The following is a 19,153-nucleotide window of genomic DNA, read 5'->3' on the forward strand; positions in this document are numbered from 1 at the left end:
GAATTGCATGAACAACAACACAACAATTACATGAAAAACATAGAAATAGTCTTAACAATCTCATCGTGTATTGTTTTCATACTTCATTTGTACATCTAAGAGACTACTAGCATGGCTCACAGGAAACTATATCCCCTTGGAAATATGATTCAACCATGTTGAAATCAGGAAAGGGCCAGCTTTAGCAATGTTCCATTTTCCACATTGAAGGAATGAGGGAGTGTTCAGTGTTTCATCACAAATGGAGAGAATTGTCTCTCAATCCTGAGGATCCCCAAACAAAAGGCTCTTGCCATTTTAAGGCCCCAGGATATTGGGGGAGGCGGTTAGGGAGGGTTAAGAGAGAAAGTACTGAAAAATGAGTCAGAAAGGAAAAAATTGTATTCAAGACTTCCCCAGTAAGGTAGTCTAAGCAGTCACCTGAATAGTACAGTGCTTCATTTAAGGTCCATGAATGGAGAAGCTGGTCTAGGGAATGCTGGCCCAAAGAGGCCTGAATTTATGATTGTACTTCCTTCCAGAGACCAGTGTACTGGCTATGCTTTAGGTCTAGTGTGGGGTAGGAAGCTTTCTCACATGATAACTGCCATGTAAAAGCTTTGTAATTTTCTATGGGTTGATTCTGAAAGATTACACATAGGATTTTAACTTGGACCTATACTCTTTAACCATATATAACCATATAACCATATATATATATATATATATATATATATATATATATATATACACACACAATTGTACACATATTCATACATTCACTTGCATGTGGACATACATATGCATATATTGTACCTATGCATGTTTTAGAAGTTATGAGGAGTTTGGGACACCTTCAATTCTTGTCCCTCAAGTTTCCTTCTTGCCTTCCTACATTTCATATGTATATGGTCTTTCTTCCAATGTTAATCTTAAATCTTAAAACTTCAACAGATTTATGTATATGTTCAATCCTACAGTGCTTTAACCTTGTTAAGGAACTATATAGCACATAAAATAAATCTATTCAAACTATTTAGTGATTTTCTTTTTTTTTAAATTATGTTATTATGTTATGTTAGTCACCATACAGGACATCACTAGCTTTTTTTTATTTAAAAAAAAAAACACAAAACAGACAATCATATCAAAAAATGGGCAGAAGATATGGACAGACACTCCTCGAATAAAGACATACAAATGGCTATCAGACACATGAAAAAATGTTCATCATTACTAGCCATCAGGGAGATTCAAATTAAAATCACATTGAGATATCACCTTACACCCGTTAGAATGGCCAAAATTAGCAAGACAGGAAACAACATGTGTTGGAGAGGATGTGGAGAAAGGGGAACCCTCTTCCACTGTTGGTAGGAATGCAAGTTGGTGCAGCCTCTTTGGAGAACAGTGTGGAGATTCCTCAAGAAATTAAAAATAGAACTTCCCTATGACCCTGCCATTGCACTCCTGGGTATTTACCCCAAAGATACAGATGTAGTGAAAAGAAGGGCCATCTGTACCCCCAATGTTTATAGCAGCAATGGCCACGGTCGCCAAACTGTGGAAAGAACCAAGATGCCCTTCAATGGATGAATGGATAAGGAAGATGTGGTCCATATACACTATGGAGTATTATGCCTCCATCAGAAAAGACGGATACCCAACTTTTGTAGCAACATGGACGGGACTTGAAGAGATTATGTTGGGTGAAATCAGTCAAGCAGAGAGAGTCAATTATCATATGGTTTCACTTATTTGTGGAGCATAACAAATAGCATGGAGGACATGGGGAGTTAGAGAGGAAAAGGGAGTTGGGGGAAATTGGAAGGGGAGGTGAACCATGGGAGACTATGGACTCTGAAAAACAATCTGAGGGTTTTGAAGGGGCAGTAGGTGGGAGGTTGGGGTACCAGGTGGTGGGTATTATAGAGGGCATGGATTGCATGGAGCTCTGGGTGTGGTTCAAAAACAATGAATACTGTTATGCTGAAAATAAAAAATAAATTAAAAAAAAAAGAAAAAGATTTTATTATTTTTTTAAATTAAATTAAATTTAATTTTTTTAGTGGTCCATAATTCATTGTTTATGCACTATACTCAGTGTTCCATGCAGTATGTGCCCTTCTTAGTAACATCAGTAGTTTTTGATGTAGTGTTCCATTATTCATTGTTTGCATGTAATACCCAGTGCTCCATGCAAAACGTGCCCTCATTAATACCCATCATCAGGCTAACCCATCTCTCCACATCCCTCCCCTTGAAAACCCTCAATTTGTTTCTCAGAGTACATAGTGTTTCATGGTTCATCTTCCCATATGATTCCTCCTGCCTTCATTTTCCCTCCCTTCTTCTGATGTCCTCCATGATATTCCGTATGTTCCTTATGTTCCACAGATAAGTGAAACAATCTGATAATTGAGTTTCTCTACTTGACTTATTTCACTTAGCATAATCTCCTCCAGTTCTGTCCATTTTAATGAAAAATTTGGGTATTCATCCTTTTTTGATGGCTGAGTAATATTCCATTGTATATACAGACCACGTTTTCTTTATCCATTCATCTGTTGAAGGGCATTTTGGGTCTTTCCATAGTTTGGCTGTTGTGGACATTGCTGCTATGAACACTGCAGTGCATGTGACCTTTCTTCTCACTACATCTGTAGGGGGTAAATACCCAGTAGTGCAATTGCTGGGTTGTAGGGTAGCTCTATTTTTTTTTTCCCTCAAAAGTTACTGTTTATGAGGACTTTCCCATCCACTATATATGCTTCACCTATGGTGTTCTTTTCTCTTTGTAGGCTCTGTTGGTTCACAAGTGAAACCACCTGTAAGTCATTCCCATTCTAAAGAATCAGCAATAATTTTAAAAATAAGATCTTAGTAGTAGAAGAGGAGTTCCATTACAGTATGGAATAGTAACTTAAAATTTAATGTGCCTGAATTTGCTCTTCAAATTCTCTTGAGCAACTCCACTTCAGAACCTCCTTCTCTCCCTGGTTCCCGATCTGCATTTTCTTCCTATGTTCCTACATTTTTTTTTCCATTTTATTTTTTCAGTGTCCCAAGATCCATTGTTTATATTTTTAAATTTTTGAGGAAGCTTCACACTGTTTTCTTTCTTTTTTTTAAATTTTTTATTTTTTATATACATATATTTTTATCCCCAGGGGTACAGGTCTGTGAATCGCCAGGTTTACACACTTCACAGCATTCACCAAAGCACATACCCTCCCCAATGTCCATAACCCCCCCTTCTCCCAATCCCTCCCCAGCAACCCTCAGTTTGTTTTGTTAGATTAAGAGTCACTTATGGTTTGTCTCCCTCCCAATCCCATCTTGTTTCATTGATTCTTCTCCTACCCACTTAAGCCCCCATGCTGCATCACCACTTCCTCATATCTTCACACTGTTTTCTAAAGTGCATATACCACCTTGTATTCCCACCAATAGTGTAAAAGAGGGCTCCCTTTTCTCTACAACCTCTCCAATGTTTGTTGTTGCTTGCCTTGTCAATTTTTGCCATTCTAACTGGTGTAAGGTGGTATCTCAATGTGGTTTTGATTTGAATCTCCCTGATGGATACTGATAATGATTTTTTCATGTTTCTGTTAGCCCTTTGTATGTCTTTGGAGAAGTGTCTGTTCATACCTTCTGCTGGTTTTTGACTTATTTGTTTTTTGGGTATTGAGTTTGAGAAGTTCTTTATAGGTCTTGGATATCAACCCTTTACCTGCAGTGTTATTTGCAAATATCTTCTCCCATTCCATGGGTTCCCTCTTAGTTTTGTTGATGGTTTCCTTTGCATGCAGAAGCTTTTTCTCTTGATGAAGTCCCAAAAGTTCATTTTCATTTTTGTTTCCCTTGTCTTTGGAGACATGTTTTTTAAATCAGGTGGTTTTTTTTTTTTTTTAAGATGTTATTTATTTATTTGAGAGAGAGAGAGAGACAGTGAGTGAGACCATGAGAGGGAGAAGGTCAGAGGGAGAAGCAGACTCCCCGTGGAGCTGGGAGCCCGATGCAGGACTCGATCCCAGGACTCCAGGATCATGACCTGAGCCAAAGGCAGTTGCCTAACCAACTGAGCCACCCAGGCACCCCTCTGGAGACATGTTTTGAAAGAAGTTGCTGTGGCCAATGTCACAGAAGTTACTGCCTATGATCTCCTCTAGGACTTTGATTGATACCTATTTCACATTGAGGTCTTTCATCCATTTAGAGTTTATCTTTGTGTATGGTGTAAGTGAATGGTTGAGTTTCATTCTTATGTATATAGCCATCCAGTTTTCCCAGCACCATTTATTGTAGGGACTGTCTTTTTTCCATTGGATATTTTTTCCTGCTTTGTTGAAGATTAGTTGACCATAGAGTTGAAGGTCCACATCTGGGCTCTCTATTCTGTTCCATTGATCTATGTGTCTGTTTCTGTGCCAATACCATTCTGTCTTGGTGATCACAGCTTTGTAATATAGATTGAAGTCAGACAACGTGATGCACCCAGCTTTGTTTTTCTTTTTCAACTTTCTCTTGATGATTCAGGGTCTTTTCTGTTTCCACACAAATTTTAGGATTGTTTGTTCCAACACTCTGAAAAAATTCCTTTGGTATTTTGATCAGGGTGGCATTGAAAGTATTGATTGCTCTGGGCAGCATAGACATTTTAACAATGTTTATTCTTCAGATCCATGAACATGAAATGTTTTTCTATTCCTTCATCTCTTTTTCAATTTCATTCTTAAGTGTTCTGTAATTTCTACAGTAGAGATCTTTCACCTCTTTGGTTAGGTTTATTCCATGGTTTTAGGTTTATCTCATGGTTTTTGGTGCTATTCTAAATATAATCTATTCCCTAATTTCTCTTTCTACAGTTACATTGTTAGTGTGTAGGAAAGCAACTGATTTCTGTGCATTAATTTTGTAACTTGCCACATTACTGAATTGTTGTATGAGTTCTAAGGGGAAATAAATAGCCATCCAAGCCTCCCTCAAATAGAAAAATCTGGAATTCTCCAACTAACATTGCACCTTAAAGAACTGGAGAAAAAACAACTGAAGCCTAAGCCACACACAAGAAGAGAAATACCTAATATTACAGCAGAGATCAATGAGTTAGAAACAAGAATATAGTAGATCAGATTAACAAAACTAGAGCTAGTTCTTTGAAAGAATTAATAAGATTGATCAACCACTGACCAGACTTATCCAAAAGGAAAGAGAAAGGACCCAAATTAATAAAATTATGAATTAAAGGGGGAGAGATCACGACTAACACCAAGAAAATAGAAACAATTATCAGAAATTATTATCAGTAACTATATACCAATAAATTAAGCAACCTGGAAGAAATGGACTTATTTGTATTAGTGTTGTTATTTTTTAATCCCTTCACTAAATTCATTTCATCAAGTTTGCTTTCAGTTTTAGTTATTTTACCTTATCCTTGTTGACTTAATTTTATTTTTGTAAATGTGTAGAGCATTAACTTGCTTCCAACAGTAAATATTATGCAAAAGATATATGTCCTTCCCCTACATTCCCATGTCCTCTCTTCTACCCCTGTCTTCTTATAGGTAGCTCACTATAATATTTTCATGCTTATTTTTCCTGCACTTCATTTTGTAAAGTTAATATCTATTTTTCAATTTTTTTCCTGGTTTCTTCTTTCTGATCCAAAACTTAACATATTAAAAACACTATTTTTTAAAGAGTTTTTCACTTAAACATTAGCTCCTAGAAATCTCTTCTTGTCAGTTTTTAGAAATATTTTTTTGCACAAATACATAAAGTAGTTTATACTACATTATATGCCATAGATTATACTATACCACAGTTTATGGTATATACCTTAGTTTATTCAACCAATATCCTATTCTTGAACACTTAGAAAGTTTTAAATATTTTGCAATTGCAAATAATAGTGTAATGAATAACCTTGTACCTATGCATTTTTATTGTTTGGTCTATCCTTATGAATTAAGCATTTTATAAGTAACCCAAAAGTAGAGTATTGTGAAATATATTTGATGCCTCAGAATATTTATGAAATAATGAGTTTTGGTAATACCTATTGAAACTTTGTTTTATCAGGGCACTTGTGTGGCTCAGTAGGTTAAGTGTCTAACTTCTTGATTTTGGCTCAGGTCATGATCTCAGGGTTATGAGATCGAGTCCCTTGTCAGGCTTAGCATTGGGCATAGAAACTGAGTGGGAGTCTCTCTCTCCCTTTCCCCTTGATCCCCCCCCACATACTCTCTAAAAATAACGGCAACAACAAAAGAACTCTTGTTACCATTTTCATGCCAGATCTCACATTAGGACAATTTATTTATAGCTATAAAAATCTGAGAAAATGCTACTTTACATCTGTTATAAATTCAGATCTGGAGTTTTCATTTTTTCCATTTAGTGAACTAAATGCATCTCTTTATTTAGCTCATTTTGGAGTACCAGATGAAAATCTAATGCTTGTGAGTCAGGATTCAGTGTCAAAGCCTCAAGTGCAAGTAGAGAAAAAAATAACTCACAAAAGGGAAAGACGCCATAGTAAGTGTAATAATTAAGAATAAATTTAAAGTATTTTAAACCCATCGAGATTTTTTCCTTTTATTCAAGCATATATATTATAGAAATTTTACACTCTAACCCTAAAGTGTGAATGTGCAAAGATAACCAGAAAACAAAACAAAAGCTTTAATACCTTCAGATTGGAATTTCTAATCACGGCCATAGGACACTCACTCAGTATCTACAAAGGCCCAATAACTTCCCAATAGTATCTCAAAGTATCTTTCAGCTGATTCTGGAAGAGTATAGGTTCCAGGAGATTATTACCAATGGTCACTTCTGACTTTACTTCTGACACTTCAGCAGTGTCCTTCTGACATATGCTCCAGTTGAGAAAACTGAGAGGTTTAGTTGGGCCCCACACTATTTTTCACTGATTGCTGCAAGGTATGGAGTTAATTAATTCAGACAATAAACTAAGTTGAAAGTAACAATTACATCCTTATTCACTTGCTGTGATGATATAAGCAAAAGTAAATATAAAAGGGTACCTACCAATATTTCAACCAGTGTTTCATTTTCCCATGAAATGACATCAGGCAAGCATCAGCTGTATCAATGCAGAGGGGTGAGAAATATTGTGTCTTACACATACACTCATATATACATATATGTATGTACCATTATCTACCAGTATAGTAGTACTCATACCAATTCTGTAGTTATATATATATCAATTTATTTGTCCAATGCTTTAACATTTAGGAGGCTTTAAGTGTTTTGCAATTACAAATAAGGCTGTAATGAATAGACTTGTGCTTGTAAGTTTTCATTGCTTGCTCTATTATTGTGTATCAGCCTAAAGAATAAATCCCCCATGAAACCTGAAGATTAATATAAGATATATTTGTTGCTTAGGCATATTTATGAAATAATAAGACAATTTCAAACAGTTTTCATTTCATAATAGTTCTAGCATTATAATAATTAATGATTTTATGAAAATGAAAAAAATGATACTATACACTTGTTATAAATTTGAAATCTAGAGATTTTACAACAGATTTGATTTTCAATTTAAAGCACTAAGTCTATCTCTTTATATAGCTTATTTTGGTGTACCAGATGAAAATCTAGATGTAAATCCAGAGTCAGCATCAAAATTCCAAGTGCAAGTGAAGAAAGAAAGAACTTCCAAAGAGGGGAGACGCAAAAGTAAGTATAGTAATTTAAATTTAAATTATTTTAAATTAACCTCATCAGAAGATTTCTTTTGGTTCATATTCATGTATGTATTTGAACACATGTTTTATAGAAACTTTACACTAAGTTTTTTTTGTTGTTGTTGGTTTTGTTTGTGTGTGTGTGTTTTTAAGAAACGGATTGCATGGAGCACTGGGTGTGGTGAAAAAATAATGAATATTATTTTTCTGAAAATAAATAAATTGAAAAAATTTAAAAAAAAAAAAGAAAGAAAGGGATCACAAGTAGGCAGAGAAGCAGGCAGAGGGGGAGGGGGAAGCAGGCTCCCTGCTGAGCAGAGAGCCAGATTTGGGGCTCTATCTTAGGACCCTGAGATCATGACCTGAGCTGAAGGCAGAGGCTTAACCCACTGAGCCACCCAGGTGCCCCTACACTCAGCTTTAAAGTGTGAATATCCTAAGATAAAGACAAAAGCAAAATTAATAACTTTTGGCTGATATTTTCATGGTCAGTAATTATTAAGTACTATGATAGCTTCCCCACACAGCTTAATGAAAATTGTTCACATACTTTTTTCACTTCACTTCCATGGGAAGAAAATTTGATAATTTTTTGGCATATCTAGAAATTCCATTACACTTATTTTTTTATTTATTTAGCATTTCCTCTTGAAAAGCAAAAAAATTATATGATATCACATGAAAATCTATTTCCTGAGGAGAAAGTTTTGTTTTCAAGAAACCAGTTTCAAACTAAGAATGAAGCTACCAGAAACATAAATCTTTATAGTAAGTAATTAAATATAAATCTTATGAATTATTTTTAATTAAGTTCAGGAGAACACTGTTTTGGGTTTATAATAGATCTTCAACCATATGTTCTTTGGTAATTATTCCCATCAACACTTTATATCTTTATTGATGATTTATCTGTTTGTTTTATAATTATTGAATTAGATGTGTTCTAATCTAAATCTCAAACTGAAATTTCTCTTTTTTCTTGTATTTGTGGCTGGTTATGATTTATATCTTATGACACTCTATTATTTATGGCATGTAAGTTTAAGATTGATAATATTCTTGGGAGGACAGATCATTTTGTCTTAATGAAAAGACCCACTTTATCATTTTATAGTTTTGTTTATTTCTTTTAAAACTACTTTTCTACTATTAATGTAGCTGCACAAACTTCTGGTTGATATTCATATCACATTTTTTTTCTATCCTGTTTCTTGTATCTATGATTTTGCTATATCTCTTGTAAGAAAATTATAGTTGCATATATTTTAAAATTCAGCTTGATCCTTATCTTTTTATTAAGTTGCAATCATATATAATCTAGTTATTTGTATTTTTTGGAGTAATTACATCATTTAATTTTGTTTCTTTTTATTTTTCTTTCACTTTTTCACTTTTTGTATTTTTTATCCATATATATTTTTTCTTAGCTATATATGATCCAAAAAATTAGACTTTATTCTAAAGTGTGAATACTCGAAGAAAACTAAAGAATAATATTAAATATGTAAATATAATATTTATAATAATGTCTCTAAATATTTATAATTTTTCTGCATATCTAAAAAGTAACAAGATTGCTTATATACATACAAGTAAAAAATGTACTCACATGATGTTTCTATTTCAACTTAAATCATGCTTATGTCATTAAAAAATGATATAATGTATTATTGGATAATTAATATATTTTATAAATCTAGATGTTCCACCACAGATCTCGTTCTCTATTTAGTTCTTTCTTCTTCTTGAATCCCAGAAAATATATTTTATCAGATGGAAATATTTGGCTTATTAAGTCAAATTTTTATTGTGTTATTTAAACTTCCTATTTCTTGATTTCCTTGGATTTTGTTTTTCCTATCAGTTATGGAGAGATGTGTATTGAATCATCTCACAATGATTGTGGACTTATCTATTTCTTTCTATAGTACTGTACATTTCATTAAACTGTCCATTTTCTTTATACTGACTATGTTGTTAGGTGCATAAAAATACAAATGTTAGATAATTCCTTACAGACTCAATGATTTCTTCTTATGAAAGGTGCCATTTTAGTCAGTCTCCAGTAAGGTCTTTTGACTAAAATCCTACTTAGACTGCCATTGACATAAATATTTGCGTACTTATTTTGGTTGGTATTTACATAGTAAATCTTTTTTTACCTACTTAGTTTCCAATTTTTTGCATTCTTATTATTTAGTAGTGTCATTTATAAATAACCTGTAAGTAAATTATTTAGAAATCTAGTGTAACTCTCTCTGTCTATCCATTTATAATTATTGTACTAACTGATATATTTGGATTTAAATATTCTTTTTTTGTAGTGTTTTGTATTTTTCCTACCTGATCTAGATTTCTATTTCATTTCCCTATTTTAGAATTATTCTAATCAGTCTAACTTTCTTTTTTAAATACTTATATATATTTGAGAGAGTGAGCACACAAGTGTGGGGAGTGGGGGAAGAGACAGAGAGAGAGAGAGAGAGAGAGGACAGAGAGAATCTCAAGCAGACTCCCCACTGAGAATGGAGCCCAACACAGGGCTAGACTCCAAAGATCCCATAAGATCTGACTTGAGCCAAGATCAGGAGTCAGGTGCATAATAAACTGAGCTACCCAGATTCCCCTAATCAGTCTAACTTTAAAATGAGTCATATGTGTTATAAATATTTTAAGTATTTAAAAATAGTGAATACCCTTAAGACAATAAAGTTTAATAACAAATTTCTAAGTGTATGTATAAAGTAACAAGAGTAGCTTCACACACTTTAAGGAAAGCATTGTGATGATTTTTACATTTAATTTTATAATCTGTTTTGAAAATGCACCAGAGGTTTTTGTTTTGTTTTTGTTTGTTTGTTCATTTGTTTGTTTTGGTGGGGGGTGGGAAGTGTGTTTGATCCTTTGTTTAAATTGTGTTTATTTGCTTAAATTTTGTAAAACTTGAAGGAAGCTTTAAGTGATTCTCTATTAATAATAGACTTCACTTTTACTTTTTATTGAATTAAAAGCCTCTATTTCTGTAGCTGAGAAAATGGATGAGAAAGCAGGTAAAAATCTTTCACCTGAAGATAATAAAGTTTTAATTTCAAAAGGCTCATCGCAAATTAAGACACTTGGATCTGTCAGCAAAGCAGGATTTAGTAGTAAGTATAATTATTAAAAATATTGTATAAGGATATTTAATTAAATTTCTCTCTTTAGTTCATGAGTATTTATTCAATCATATAAACAAATGTTATATACTGTATCACATATATGTACTTGTACATATATATATGCCTATGTATATGTACATAACGTACATACATGTATATGTTCTCCATTTAGTCAAGTTGATTAATTATGTTTTTCATGCCTTCTTAGTTTCATTGAAGTTATGTTTATCATTTGTGAGGAATGTATATTAAATTCAACAACAGTGATTGTTTCTCTATTACTCTTGTAGTTCTGTCATTTTTTATGTTTCTAAAGCTTTTTACTCTATATAGTATATAATGAATACACAGATTTTAAAATGTCATATGTTCTTACTGAATTGAAATTTCTGCCTATATGTAGAAGATTTTGTATAAAATTTTTGTGTGCTTTTAGTTGATTTTATCTGATATTAACATAGTGTCTTTAATGTAATTATTTGCATAAAATAATTCTTTCATCATTCTCTCAATCTTTACATATTGCTATGAATGGGTTGTATAAATTCAAAATAAAAGGCATTGTGATTTATTATTTTTTAATCCAATGTAAGAATCTTTGTTCTTGGAGCATCATTTGTTGTTTTCAGTGTTTTGAATTTTAGCCATTCTCATAGGTGTGTAACAGTACCTCATTATTTTAATCTACAATCCCTTGATGACATACATTTAGAACAACTTTTCAGATGCTTATGTGCCATCTTTATGACTTCTTTGTTAAGGCATCTGTTTTGATAATTTGCACATATTATAATTGGGCTATTTGTTTCCTAATTGTCAAGTTTTAAGTGTTCATTATATATTTTGAATAATAGTTCTTTATCAGATATATGTTCTGCAAGTATTTTCTTCCATCCTGTGTCTTTTTTTTTTTATTCTCTTAACAGTGTCTTTCGCAAATAAGAAGTTTTGTTGTTGTTGGTGGTGGTGGTGATGGTGGTGGTGGTCTTTTTTTTTTTTTAATTTTTAATTTTTTATAAGCATATATTTTTATCCCCAGAGGTACAGGTCTGTGAATCGCCAGGTTTATACACTTCACAGCACTCACCAAAGCACATACCCTCCCCAATGTCCATAACCCCACCCCCCTTCTCCCAACCCCCCTCCCCCAGCAACCCTCAGTTTGTTTTGTGAGATTAAGAGTCACTTATGGTTTGTCTCCCTCCCAATCAAGGTGGTGTTCTTTTTAAATGAAATCTAACTTACCAATTTTTTCATGGATTGTGCTTTTGGTATCGTATCTAAAAAGTCACTGATTCATTACTTACACGTAACACCCAGGGGCCATCAAAGCAAGTGGCCTCCTTAACTGTGTGATGGGTATTAAGGAGGACACTTATGATGAGCCCTGGGTGTTACATGTAAGTAATGAATCACAAAATTCTACTCCTGAAACCAAACTTACACTATATGTTAACCAACTAGAATTTAAATAAAAATTGGAAACTAACTAACTAACTAACAGTCATCAAGAGTTTGCATTCCCACCAACAGTGTAAGAGAGCACCCCATTTTCTACATCTGAACACCTGTTGCTTCCTTTGTTGTTCATTTTAGCCATTCTGACAGGTGTGAGGTGATATCTCATTGTAGTTTTGATTTGTATTTCCTTGATGATGAGTGATGTTGAGCATCAATATATGTATGTTGGCCATCTGGACATCTTCTTTGGAAAAATGTCTATTCATGTATTCAACATTTTTTATCTGGGTTATTTAGTTTTGGGGACTTGAGTTTTATAAGTTCTTTATATATTTTGGAAACACACTTTCAGACACACCATTTGCAAATATCTTCTCCCATTTGTAGGTTGCCTTTTAGTTTTATTGATTGATTGCTTTGTTATGCAGAAGATTTTATCTTGATAAAGTCCCAATAGTTTAAATTTACTTTGGTTTCCCTTGTCTCAGGACAGATATCCAATAAGTTGCTATGGCCGATATCAAGGAAGTTAGTGCTTATGTTCACCTTTAGGATTTTGCTGGTTTCTTGTCTCACATTTAAGTCTTTCATCCATTTTGAAATTGTTTTTCTGCATGGTGCAAGAAAGTGGTCAAGTTTCATTCTTTTGCATGTTGCTGTCCAGTTTTCCGAATACCATTTGTTGAAGAAACTGTCTTTTTTCTGTTGGATATTCTTTCCTGTTTTACTAAAGATTATTCACCCAGATAGTTGTGGGTTCATTTCTGGGTGTTCTATTCTGTTCCATAGATCTATGTTTCTATTTTTGTGCCAGTATCATACTGTCTTAATGATTACGGCTGTGTAATATAGCTTGAAGTCTGGAATTGTGATGCCTCCTGCATTGCTTTTCTTTTTCCAGATTGCTTTGACTATTCAGGATTTTTATGGATCTGGTCAAAATTTAGGATTATTTGTACTAGCTCTGTGAAAAATGTTGGTGGTATTTTGATAGGGACTGCAATAAATGTGTAGATTGCTTTATATAATATAAGCATTTTAATAACATTTGTTCTTTCAATCCATGAGCATGGAATGCTTTGCCATTTCATTGTATCCTTCAATTTATTTTACCAGTGTTTTATAGTTTTCAGATACAGGTCTTTTACTTCTTTGGTCATGTTATTCCTAGGTAACTTGCTGGTTTCTTTGGTCATGTTTTTCCTAGGTAACTTACTGGTTTTGGTGCAGTTGTAAATGGGATTGATTACTTAACTTCTCTTTCTGCTTCTTCATTATTGATGTATAGAAATGCAACAGATTTCTATATGTTGCTTTTGTATCCTGTGACTTTACTGAATTCATGTATCAGGTCTAGCAGTTTTCTTAGTGGAGTCTTTCAGATTTTCTATGTAGAGTATCATGTCATCTGCAAATAGTGAAGGCTTGCCTTGTTCCTTGCTGGTTTAGATACCTTTTATTTCTTTTTGTTGTCTGATTGCTGTGCTAGGACTTCCAGTACTATGTTAAATAACAATAGTGGACATCCCTGTCTTGTTCTGACCGTAGATGAAATGTTCTCAGGTTTTTCCCATTCAGGATGATATTACTTGTGGGTTTTTCATATATGGCCTTTCTTATGTTGAGGTATGCTTCCTCTAACACTACCCTGTTGAAAGTTTTTACCATAAATGGATATTTTATTTTGCCAAATGCTTTTTCTGCATCTATTGAGATGATCATATGGTTCTTATCACTTTTTTGTTAATGTGATGTATCATGTTGATAGATTTGTGAACATTAAACCACCCTTTCAACCCAGAGATACATCCACTTGTGTGGTGAATGATTCTTTTAATATACTGTTGGATTTCATTTGCTAGTATTTTATTGGGATTTTTTTCTGAAGCCCCTCTTTTAAAAAAAAAATTTACTTAAGATCAATTTAGGTAACATATACAGTATTATTTGATTCAGGAAGGGTGGAATCTAGTGATTCATCATTTGCATATAACTAACACAGTGCTCATTACATATGTGCTCTCATCAATGCCCATCACCAAATACCCCAAGCCCCCTACCCATTTTTGCATCCACGCTCATCAGGGACGTTGGTCTATAGTTCTGTTTTCTAGTGGAGTCTTTATCTGGTTTTGGTATCAAGGTAATGCTGGCCCCATATTATAAATTTGGAAGTTTGCCTTCATTTTCTTTATTTTTAGAATAGTTTGAGAAGAATGGATATTAACTCTTCTTTAAAAGTTTGATAGAATTCGCCTGCAAAGTCTGACCCTGGACTTTTGTTTTTTGGGAGTTTTCTGATTACTGATTCAGTTTCTTTGGTGGTTATAGGCATGTTCACACTTTCTCTTCCTTCCCTTCAGTTTTGGTAGTTTATATGTTTCTAGCAATCTATCCATTTCTTCTAGGTCATCCAATTTGTTGGTATATGGTTTTTTATAATATTCTGATACAATCGTTTGTATTTCTGTGGTGTTGGTTGTTATTTCTCCTCTCCAGTTTAAGATTTTATTTATCAGCATCCTTTCTCCTTTGTTTTTGATAAGTCTGGCCAGAGGTTTATCAACTTCATTAATTTGGTCAAAGAGCCACTCCTGGTTTCATTGATCTGTTCTATTGTTTTTTTCATTTCCTATATCATTTGCTTCTCCTCTAATCGTCATTATTTCTTTCCTCCTGCTCACTTTAGGGCTCATTTGTTGTTCCTTTTCTGGCTTCTTTAGGTAAAGTTAGGTTGCTTATTTGAAATTTTTCTTGGTTAATGAGGTAGGCCTATATTGCTATACATTTCCTTCTCAGAACCACTTTTGCTACATCCCAAAGGTTTTAGACTGTTGTGTTTGCATTTTCAGTTTTCTCCATGTATTTTTTAAATTTCTTCTTTGATGTTTTTTGGCTAACCCATTAATTGTTTAGTAACGTGTTGTTTAACCTCCACGTATTTGTGCTCTTTCCAAATTTTTTCTTTGATTGATTTCTAATTTCATTGCATTGAGGTCAGAGAAGGTACTTGATATCATGTCCATATTTTTTTATTTGTTAAGGCCTTATTTGTGACCTAATGTGTATTCTATTCTGGGGAATGTCCCATGTGCACTTGAAAAGAATGGGTATTCTACTGTTTTAGGGGAGAATATTCTGACTATCTGTTAAGTCCATCTGGTCCAATGTTTTATGCAGAGCCATTGTTTCCTTGATTGATTTTATGTTTAGATGATCAGTTCATTGATGTAAGTGGGGTGTTAAAATCCCCTACTGTTATTGGATTATTATCAATGCGTTCCTTTCTGTTTTTTATTAATTATTTTTTATATTTGCGTCCTCCCATGTTAGGTGCATATATATTTACAGCTGTTAGATCCACATTTCGGTTTGTCCCCTTTACTATGGCATCATGCCCTTCTTTATCTCTTGCTACACACTTTGTTGTAAAGTCTAGTTTGTCTGATACAAGTATTGCTACTCCAGCTTTCTTTTGACAGCATGATAAACATGTCTCTTTCCTCTCCCTTTCAGTCTGCAGGGTCTTTAGCTCTAAAATGAGTCTCATGTAGGAGCATATAGATGGATCTTCTTTTTTAACCCATTCTGATGCCCTATGTCTTTTGATTAGAGCATTTAGCCTATTTACATTCATTGTAATTATTGATAGTATGCATTTAATGCCATTTTATTGCTTGTTTTATAATTTTTCTGTAGATTTTCTCTGATCCTTTCTTGTCTTTTGTCAGTTTTGGTCTCTCTTTTCCACTCAAAAAGAACCCTTTAATATTCGAGCAAAGCTAGTGTGGTGGTAATGAACTCTTTTAGTTTTTGTTTGTTGAGGAAAGTCTTTGTCTCTCCTGCTATTCTGAATGGTAGCCTTGCTGGATAGAGTATTCTTTGTTGTAGATTTTACCCATTCAGCACGTTGAGTATATATCATTCCATTCCCTTCTCACTTGTCAGGTTTCTATGGGGAGATCTGCTGCTAGCCTTCTGGGGCTTCCCTTGCAAGTTAGGGAATTCTTTTGTCTTGCTATTTTTTTCTTTATTATTATGTTTGCAAATTTAATTACAATATGTATTAGTATTGGCCTGCTTTTGTTGACTTTTATGGGAGTTCTCTGTGCCTCCTGGATCTGCATGTCTGTTTCCTTCCCAGACTAGGGTAGTTTACAACTGTGATTTCCTCAAATAAATTTACTGCCCTCTTTACTTTCTTTTCTTCTTCTGAAATTCTTACAGTATGATTGTTTTAACATTTTATGGAGTACTGAGTTTCCTAAGGCTATTCTTGTGCTACATGTCTTCTTTTTCTCTTTTGTTCAGCTTAATTATTTTCAATTATTTTGTCTTCTGTTGTCTATAATTCATTCCTCTGCTTCTTCCAGCCTATTGTTCATGGCCTCAAGCCTATTTCCAATCTGGTTAATTGTACTCTTCATCTTTCACTGATTCTTTTTTTAAAGATTTCATCTCTGTGATAAGGATTTCACTGATGTCTTCCCTTCTTTTCTCAAGCCCAGTGATTATCCTCATGATTGTTGCTTTAAATTCTTCATTAGGCATGCTACTGATATCTGTTTCACTCTGCTTTCTGGCCATGGCCTTATCTTGTTCTTCCATTTCAGATGAATTCCTGCATCTTGGAATTTAAGTCTCTGCAGTCTTCTCTGTGTTAAAAAAGCCAATTACATCTCCTGCTTTTGAGAACTATGGCTCTATGAAGAAGCGGTCATATGTGGTCCGTTGCCTGGCACTTCAAAGAGTGTCTCTGGTGTATGCTGTGTTCATTCTGCTATTGTGTTTTGGCTCCTCTTTCAGGACAGTACTTCCTGCCTACTGTGGGCTGTGTTTTGTCCTTAGCCTGAATGTGGTGAGTTTTAACTTAGTGTACTTGATCTGATAGACCTGATGTGGGCAGGGTTTTGTGCTGGTCCTCTGAGGGAATTCCATCTTCACTGGGACTGATGCTAGCTTCACTAAGTAGGACAGTCCCACCACAGTGCAGGGAGCACAGCAGCTTGTAGTAATCAAACAGCTGGTGTTGGTGTTGCACAACTTCCTATAGGTGGCTCTGTTATTATGTGGAGGTGTAGGCTCCTTTGTCCCTGGAGTAGTGTCTACATGAATGCTGACTCTCAGGAAAGCACTCCAAGAAGAACAAAGAATCTCCCCTCTGTGTGACCCATGTGTTTTTCAGATTAGTATTTCCAAGCTGTCTACCTCTGGGTTTTTTGCCTGCCTTTTATCTGGGAGCAGCACAGTGCCCTCTGTGGAGTACTGAGTATTACCCCAGTCAAGCCAGCTGACCTTTATAACTCCAGGCTTTAAGCCCCACTGTTTGCCAGAACTGACAAAATTCAGCCCCTCTTGGGGTACTGGGGTGGCTCAGTCATTTAAGCATCTGCCTCTCAGCTCAGGTCATGATCCCAGGGTCATCGATTGGGCCCTATATCGGGCTTCCTGCCTCTTGCTCCCTGCCAAGGAGAAAGTCTGCTTTTCCCTCTCCCTCTCCTACTCCCACTACTTCTACTCTCTCTGTCAAATAAATAAAATCTTAAAAAAAAATTCAGCACCTTTTGTTTTCCAAGTCAATGGCTTTATGGAAATGTTCTCATATATGTTCCCCTGTGCTCCTCTCTCTTACCATTCTCCAAGACCACCGTCTTCTCCCCTTTGCAGCCCCTGTGATCCACTTCTCCTCTAAACCATGACTTTATACTTCCTACCTGCTTTGATGTGGCCTCATTCTCTCCCTTTAGTTCTGGAGATTGTTCTGTCAGTGTTCAGGTAGATTTCTGGAGTGTTTATGATAATTTGATGGGTATCTATTTGTGTCTGTGGGATTAAAGAAGCCTAGGTCCCTCCTACTGTGCTGTCTTTTCCCAAAATCTTCATTAATTGATTTTTAATTTTGAACCAGTATATGAAATACCTAGAATAAATTCCACATGGTCATGGTGTATAATTACTTTTATACATTGCTGCATTCAAATTACTAATATTTTATTGAGGACTTCTGTGTCTGATTCATGAAAGATATTGGTTTGTAGTTCTCCTTTCTTGTGATGTGTTCGTCTAGTCCTGGCATTATAATAATACAGTTTAAATCCACTGTAGTCTGAAAGCATACTTCATATGACTAATGAAATAAATAACATGCAGTGTTATTTTAGTTTCTCCTGTACATTATAATGATTCAACAGTTAGTTCTATACATTGATCAGTGCTCATGATCATAAGTGAACTCTTAATCCTCTTTATCCATAAGATATATTAAGTGAGTTGAGGGAAATTGGAGGAGGAGACTAACCATGAGAGACTGTGGACTCTGAGAAACAAAATGAGCGTTTGGGAGGGGAGGCGGGTGGGAGGTTGGGTGAGCCTGGTGGTGGGTATTATGGAGGGCACATATTGTATGGAGCACTGGGTGTGGTGCATAAAAAGTGAATTCTGGAACACTGAAAAGAATTTTTAAAAAAGATATATTTTACAAATTTAAAAGAATCAAAATCAAAATATATGATTTCTCTCCTTTTAGATTTGTTGGGGATATTTTAAGCCCCAGAATATGGCATATCTTGGTGAATATTCTGTATGAGCTTGAGAAGAGATGAACCAATTTATAAGTGTCAGTTAGATTTAATTGATGGTACATATGAGTTCAGTATTTTATGGATTTTCAACCTGCTAGATAGGTCAATTACTGATAGATGGTGTGAAGGTTACAAGTACAATAATAAATTTTTCTGCTTCTCCTTGCAGTTCTGTCAGGTTTTGCCACATGTATTTTGTTGCTCTTTTGTTAGATCCATACTACTTAAGGAATATTGTGGCTTTTTG

General features: G+C 34.5%; 1 protein-coding gene across 1 annotated transcript in view; it reads left to right on the forward strand.

Moving 5' to 3' along the window:
* Positions 1-19,153, forward strand: part of CCDC7 (coiled-coil domain containing 7) — a 469,805-nt gene that overhangs the window by 327,017 nt on the left and 123,635 nt on the right. Inside the window, exons 32-35 of the mRNA XM_059187454.1 lie at positions 6,412-6,522; positions 7,591-7,698; positions 8,346-8,474; positions 10,718-10,852. Of these exons, the coding sequence (XP_059043437.1) occupies positions 6,412-6,522; positions 7,591-7,698; positions 8,346-8,474; positions 10,718-10,852 (483 nt within the window). The remainder of the gene's footprint in view (positions 1-6,411; positions 6,523-7,590; positions 7,699-8,345; positions 8,475-10,717; positions 10,853-19,153) is intronic.

The sequence above is a fragment of the Mustela lutreola genome, chromosome 8 (genome assembly GCF_030435805.1).
Source record: "Mustela lutreola isolate mMusLut2 chromosome 8, mMusLut2.pri, whole genome shotgun sequence".
Classification (NCBI taxonomy): domain Eukaryota; kingdom Metazoa; phylum Chordata; class Mammalia; order Carnivora; family Mustelidae; genus Mustela; species Mustela lutreola.